Source organism: Canis lupus, chromosome 33 (genome assembly GCF_011100685.1).
Source record: "Canis lupus familiaris isolate Mischka breed German Shepherd chromosome 33, alternate assembly UU_Cfam_GSD_1.0, whole genome shotgun sequence".
Classification (NCBI taxonomy): domain Eukaryota; kingdom Metazoa; phylum Chordata; class Mammalia; order Carnivora; family Canidae; genus Canis; species Canis lupus.
This window is the reverse complement of record NC_049254.1, coordinates 27,169,457-27,176,097: the sequence shown is the minus strand read 5'-3', so window position 1 is coordinate 27,176,097 and position 6,641 is coordinate 27,169,457. Positions and strand designations below refer to the sequence as shown.

At 61.2% G+C, this 6,641-nt stretch overlaps 1 protein-coding gene across 1 annotated transcript in view; it reads left to right on the top strand.

The window, feature by feature from the left end:
- The first annotated feature begins 389 nt into the window (after nucleotides 1-389).
- LOC119877836 (adenylate cyclase type 5-like) overlaps nucleotides 390-6,641 on the top strand; it is a 144,671-nt gene continuing 138,419 nt past the window's right edge. Inside the window, 1 exon segment of the mRNA XM_038583046.1 lies at nucleotides 390-1,532. Within this exon segment, the coding sequence (XP_038438974.1) occupies nucleotides 390-1,532 (1,143 nt within the window).

Genomic DNA, 6,641 nt, shown 5'->3' with positions numbered 1-6,641 from the left:
GCCCGCAACTCCGGTCCTCGCCGAGCTCCGCGCGCGCCGCCAGTCCGGGGCGCCCCCTGCGCGCCGCCGCCGCCGCCGCCCCAGCCCCAAGCCCGGGCCGGGCCCGACTTCCGACCTCCGACTCCGACTCCACCTCCCGGGGCTCCGCACGGCCGCCGCTTCCCACCGCGGGGCTGTGCCTGCCCGCGCCGGCCCGCCCGCCGCTGCCCTCCGCCTCGCCGCTCAGCACGGGGCTGCCGAGATGCCCCGCCGCTGCGCAGGGCCCCGGGCCGCCCCCGACGTGTGACCCCAGCCTGGTGCCCCTGCTCGGCCGCCCGCCGTCCCCCGGGAGACCCCCGGCGCGGCCCGCGGGGGCGGAGGAAGACGACGACGACCAGGTCGCGGGGGGCATGTCCGGGCCCCGCAGCGCGAGCCCCCCGGGCTGCGCGGCGACCCGGGGGGGCCCGGAGCACCGCGCGGCGTGGGGGGAGGCGGAGGCCCGCGCCAACGGCCACCCGCACGCCGCCGGGGGCGCGACCCGCGGCTGCAGCAAGAAGCCCGGGGGGGCGGTGACCCCGCAGCTGCAGCAGCAGCAGCAGCAGCAGCAGCACGAGCAGCAGCACGAGCAGCAGCAGCACGAGCAGCAGCAGCATGTGCAGCAGCAGCAGCGCCTGGCCAAGCGCTGGCGCGGCGACGACGACCCCCCGCTGGGCGGCGACGACCCCCTGGCCGGGGGCTTCGGCTTCAGCTTCCGCTCCAGGTCGGCCTGGCAGGAGCGCGGCGGCGACGACTGCGGGCGCGGCAGCCGGCGGCGGCGGCGGGGCGCGGCGGGCGGGGGCAGCTCCCGGGCGCCCCCTGCGGGCGGCGGCGGCGGCCCGGCGGCGGCGGGCGGGGCGGAGGTGCGCCCCCGCTCGGTGGAGCTGGGCCTGGACGAGCGGCGGGGCCGGGGCCGCGCCGAGCCCGAGCCCGAGGCCGAGGCCGGCGCCCCCGGGGGCGACCGCGGGGCGCGGGACGGCGACGGCCCCGCAGGGCCGGGCGCCTGCTGCCGCGCGCTGCTGCAGATCTTCCGCTCCAAGAAGTTCCCGTCGGACAAGCTGGAGCGGCTGTACCAGCGCTACTTCTTCCGCCTGAACCAGAGCAGCCTCACCATGCTCATGGCCGTGCTGGTGCTCGTGTGCCTCGTGATGCTGGCCTTCCACGCGGCGCGGCCCCCGCTGCGGCTGCCCCACCTGGCCGTGCTGGCGGCCGCGGTCGGGGTCATCCTGGTCATGGCCGTGCTCTGCAACCGCGCCGCCTTCCACCAGGACCACATGGGCCTGGCCTGCTACGCGCTCATCGCCGTGGTGCTGGCCGTGCAGGTGGTGGGCCTGCTGCTGCCCCAGCCGCGCAGCGCCTCCGAGGGCATCTGGTGGACCGTGTTCTTCATCTACACCATCTACACGCTGCTGCCCGTGCGCATGCGGGCCGCCGTCCTCAGCGGAGTGCTCCTGTCGGCCCTGCACCTGGCCATCGCCCTGCGCGCCAACGCCCAGGACCGGTTCCTGCTCAAGCAGGTAGGAGCCCACCTGGCCGCGGGGACTGTGCCTTGCGGGGCGGGCCGGGCCGGGGGCAGGCCCCGAAGAGAAGCAACTGCATCGCCCCCTAAAGTGGGGGCAAAGGGCCCGAGAGCCGGGGCTGTGCCGGTGTGCGGTGTCTAAAGAGCTTCTCAGCCCCCCTGCGTGTTCATTTACAAGAAGATGCCTTGGCTTGGCTGGGGGTGGGGGGTGGGGGGTGAGACACACGCGCGCGCGCACACACAGCGCTGTTGCCTGGATGTGAGTGAGGAACCAGAGCTGGAGGAGAAAATCCCCGAGGGGGGTCTCCCTTCCCTGCCCCTGTCTCTAGAGGCGCCTCACAAGAGTGGCAGGACCCTGCTGTAGCCTCTCCCTCCTGTTCGTCAGGGATTCTTGCATAGAAGCTTGGGGCCCAGACTCCCTTGCCCAGTCTCGAGGAGGAGAAGTGATAAACCCTGCCAGCTGTCCTGACGTGGGGACTTGGGAGCTGGAGACGCCCCTGAACTTGAGGGAGGACCGACAAGTTTGTGTTGTTTACAAAAGTGCCCTAAGCCAGAGAGCGGCCCTCGTAGTAAAGGCGAGGAGGGGCCTCTGAGATGCGAGCGGTGGCAGTGGTTCCCCCCTGGCCTGGGCAGAAAGCTGGGGTCGGTGGTGTGGGCCGCGTGACCCCTCCCCTGGGGTGTTCCCGGCCAGTTGCTCGGGGTGGGGGCTGTTTGTTCCTGCGGAGATGGGTGTCCTGAGCTCGGATGGGTGGGCTCTGGAGGAAATCAAACCTCTGCCTGGCTAACCGGCGTCTCCACTGGAGGCTTCTAGAGGGCCAGGGGCGTGCTTGCTCTCCTGACCTCCGCTGAGACCCGCCCCTCTGAGACACGCACAGGGGCCTGGTCTGGAGCTCCATGGGCTTCACCCATTGACCCCCGCTAAGCCCGCCTGTTTTCACACAGCGCAGCCGCGAGAGTCATCAAGCGAGCCCTCGAGGGGGGCTAGTCTCTCAACCGGGGACCATGTTGCGCCCCACACCTCTTCCGGGTGCCTGCGTCCTCTGATAGAACCTGTGACCCTATTCCATTGGCTTTGCCTTCCTCCTTCTCCCTGCTTCCAATGCCGTGTCTCAGACTTTGATCCCGTTGAGTGCTGCCCCTCTTTTGAGGGGTTTTCCTGTGCCACACTGCAGCTTCCTGGGTGTGGGACCCGTCACCCCACAGGGAATAGCACTAGTATGGGCTCCGGGGAGCTGGGCTCTAGGCTGCACCTCCAAGTGCCCTGTGACTGGGACGAAGAGGGTCTGCAGCCTCTCTGGGCCCCCGGGGTTCTTTTCTGGAGGCCGAGAGAATTGGGTGCGCCCCTTCCAGTCCCAACCTCTGCCAAGCCTCACCTCCCACCAGGAGCCCCTCCTTCCTTCCATTCCAGCCCCGCTGGCCTCTCCCTCTTCTGCGGGGTTAACAATAGAGTCAGAGCCACAGAGCAGAGCGCTGACTTATCTTCCAGGGCCCATTGCTTTCGCTCCCCGTCCAGTGTCAGCTCCTTGGATGCAGGATTCCTGACGTGTTTCCTTTGCAGGATTCCTGTGTTTTCTCTCCTCCACCCTCTCTCCCTTGTCTAGCACATTTTAGGGTACTTAGTAGGGATTTAATAACTGCTTGCCAACTTGGTTGTGCTCCAGGGAGTCGAGGAGGTGGGGCTGTTGAAGCTTAAAGTTTTTCTGATGTGGGATCAGAAGGAAAAAAAACAAAATCTTGAGCGACCAGCTTTGAACTTGAGAGAGAAACCCACTGAGAGGTGGTGGTGGTATCAGAAAAAGTTACCTGCTATTGTTCGTGCTCCTAAAGGCTTTGTGACCCGAGGACCCAGGCTATCACACGGATGTCCTATCTTTGGGTGTTGCTCCTGGCTTGAGTAGGAGGCAGGTTGCTTGGATGGGTGTAGCCTTTCTGCAGAGGGAAGGGCATGGCATTCACACGGAGAAGCAGAGGTTTCCAGGGTCATTCAGAAGTATTTTTTTCTGAACCAGCCACTGGCCATTCCAGATGTATGGTTTCAAGAGACTGGAGTCAGCTCCCAAGAAAGGAGTTCTGGTCCTGAGGTGCCCCCACCCCAGCTTAGCACGAAAATGCCCTGGCGGCTGCGGAGTGACTGTCCCACAGACTCCCCTTCTGTCTCCCACAAATCTTTCTCCCTTCTCTCCCCCACCTTCACCACCTCTCATCCCGCGCTGCTTTTACCCAGTGTGGTCTTTAGACTTGGCTGTAGGCTTTGGGGTGGATTTACACCTAACTTCTCACGTTCTGCTCTGTTGTTGACAGCAGAGCCCGTTAGGAATGGTCCAGGACTAGGGAAGGCAAACGTTCTATTTGGCTTCAGAGAAGACTGTATTTTGAGGCGTTTGTGTTTGATTTACCTTTTTGATTGTGTCTGATATAAAAATGTATGTTTCTTGACCAAACCCGGATGGATGGTAGGGAACTGTTAGTGGGACAGCCCAGCATGCAGCTCTGCCTCCGATTAGCCCAGAGCAGCAGGTGTTTGAGGGTGGCTTGCATTAGATGCCTTGTTCTTTTCTTTCATAAAGACACATGTTCGGGGAAACGGGGTGACATGGTTTCTAACGTCGGGGCTTTAGAAATATCCCTCGTCCCCTGTGCCTTGGACACATAATGGGCCCTGGGTAAACTGTTGGCATTTCTTCACTTCTCCTCCCGCAAGGCTGGCCCCCTTGCTCCCACAGCCCAGGTCCCCAGCATCATTATCTGACCTGGGTATTTTATTCTTTTCCGCCCCCTTTTATGGCTGGGGCTCTGTCCTCCGCTCCAATGAAGAGGAGAAATATTTGGTTTCTGAACTGGTGACTCCTGATGGTTTTTGCTCAAGAGATGACCAAAAGGTAGCCCTCTTTGGGGGGGGGGTGTTTCTCCCCTTCCTGTATCTATTGCTCTAACTCTCCCCCCCAGTCTCCGTCCCCCTCCCCCTCTGCTTTCTCTCTTACTTCCTTTCTTCTCCCACCCCTTCTAGTCCTCTCTGGAACTTGCCCTCTCCTCTCCTCTCCTCTCCTCTCCTCTCCTCTCCTCTCCTCTCCTCTCCTCTCCCTGCTGGTTTCTGCTTCCCATCTCTTACTCTCTACTTGCAGCCTTGCAGCGTGTCCTGTGCTCTTCTCTCACCGTTGTCTCCTCTGTGGGGTACAGTAGGAGCGTCACAGGGTTGTTTTTTTCCTCCTCCTTTGCCTGTTAGAAGTCCCTCTGCTACACCCATACCATAAATAACACTCGAGCATCTGCCAAACACATTCCTCACTTGTGTTAATAGGCTGCAATGATGCCGGAGCCTGTTGCCATGGCAACCTCATTTTTGTTTGATTGTATCCCACTCTGCTACATAAAGCCTCTGCACGCACTCACACACAAACAAGCACGCTCACACAACCATTACATATGCTTCGCTATTAAAGATTATTTTGGAGAGAATATCTTTGGGCCCTGTGGGGGCAGGTGGTCATCTGCCCGAGGAGATGAGCGTCTCCCCTGTCCGGCGTTCCTCCAGGAGGTGATAATGGATGGAAGAGCTCTTTGAAAAGTAGAGAGTCTTGTTCAAATGCGGGGTATTATTATTCTGCAGCCACATTAGGCCTGCCTCACGTGGTTTCAGAGGAGAAGATTCTGACCCCGTGTGGGTCCCTGTGAGCTTGGGAGAGCTGTGAGGAGCTGCCCTCGTGGTGTGGGATGACCTGTCCTCGTCCCCTGCCCATCTCCTCCTCCTTCCCCTCTTCCCTGTCACCCTTTTGGAGAAACTCCGTGATTTCCTGCATTTCTTCTTTTGTGCCTGTTTGAACCTGTAACTGTCACCAGTTGTTGCAGAGATCAGAAAGGCACAGGCGCTGTGTGTGTGGGTGATGTTCTGTGACTGTGAGCACATGTGAGTGTCTGTAGCTAGGAGGCTAGGGACGGGGGGTGGGGGTGGGGATGCAGTGTATGTGCGGTGTGTCTGTCTGGGTGCACACACATGTGTCTCCGTGTGTGTGTGTTGTGTGTCTGTTGCGTGGGCTGACCCTGGCAGTGGAGGTGGGCCTGGGGAAGCCTTTGTGTTGACTTTGAAAGGAGATCAGTGCGGCCCTGTGCTGTTTGTTCTTGGCTGGTGGCTGGCTTCCCGTGGCCTTTTACCTTTCTGATTCTGGGCCTTGACTGCCCTTCTGACCTTGACCTCTGGTTCCTTGGGGAGGTGCCCTGGATGCACGTCCCTTACTTTCCACACTGGAGCTGGAGGCTAGACTTGACTGGTCAGCTCCCCTGAAATATGGGGCTCCTCGCCTTCCCTTTCTAAAGCTCCTCCTGCTGCCCACTCACTCAGCTGCCCAGTGAGCCCCATTGAAGAGCTGCCTCCTTGCCCTGCAGCCGAGAGGCCTGCATGGTGGGTCACTGTGGCTGCCCCAGGTGCTCTGCTGACAGCCACTCCCTCCTGGCCCGCTGGGGTGCTGTGGAGGAGGACACACTTCCACTGCAATGGCTGGGAGTTGCCTGCCACGAATTGCTTCCCCCATCACCCGCATTCCTGGACGGGAGAAGTCTGGCCTCAGTGAACTCCAGCAGCAGCAGCAGCCGCAGTCTGGGGTGGGGGCTTGGCTCTGAGTTTGGAGCCCAGGAGGGTCTGCTTGTCTTACCTCAAAGCTAACTGTTTTTGCCAATTCTGTTTGCTGATTGTTTTCAATTATGTTGCCTCCTTCTCTGTGCAACAGGGCAGGGGTGTTCGAAGGGGAGCAGAAGCCTCGCGGGGCTGCTAGGGAGGGGGTTGTCTTCCAGATTCTGGGGGGGGCCTCGATGCCCGTGGGGAGGACTTCAGGCAGGGCAGAGACCCAGCCAAGGAGCAACATGACCAGCTTCTACATTGGTGGGATGTTCAGTGTTAATAATTCAGTCTGGGGTTTGATCTGGGGCAAGAGCGTGAGGCCTGTGTGCTGTGGAACACAGAACAGCGTGCTCATGTTTGTCTAGAAAGAAGACACGGACGATGTATTAAGCCCCATCGCGGGAACCTGCCCCACCTCACAGAAAAGTTTTAAAAATTGGTGTGGAAGCCCTGGATGGAAGCTTTCCTATGTAGATGGGCCCTGGCCGCAGGTCG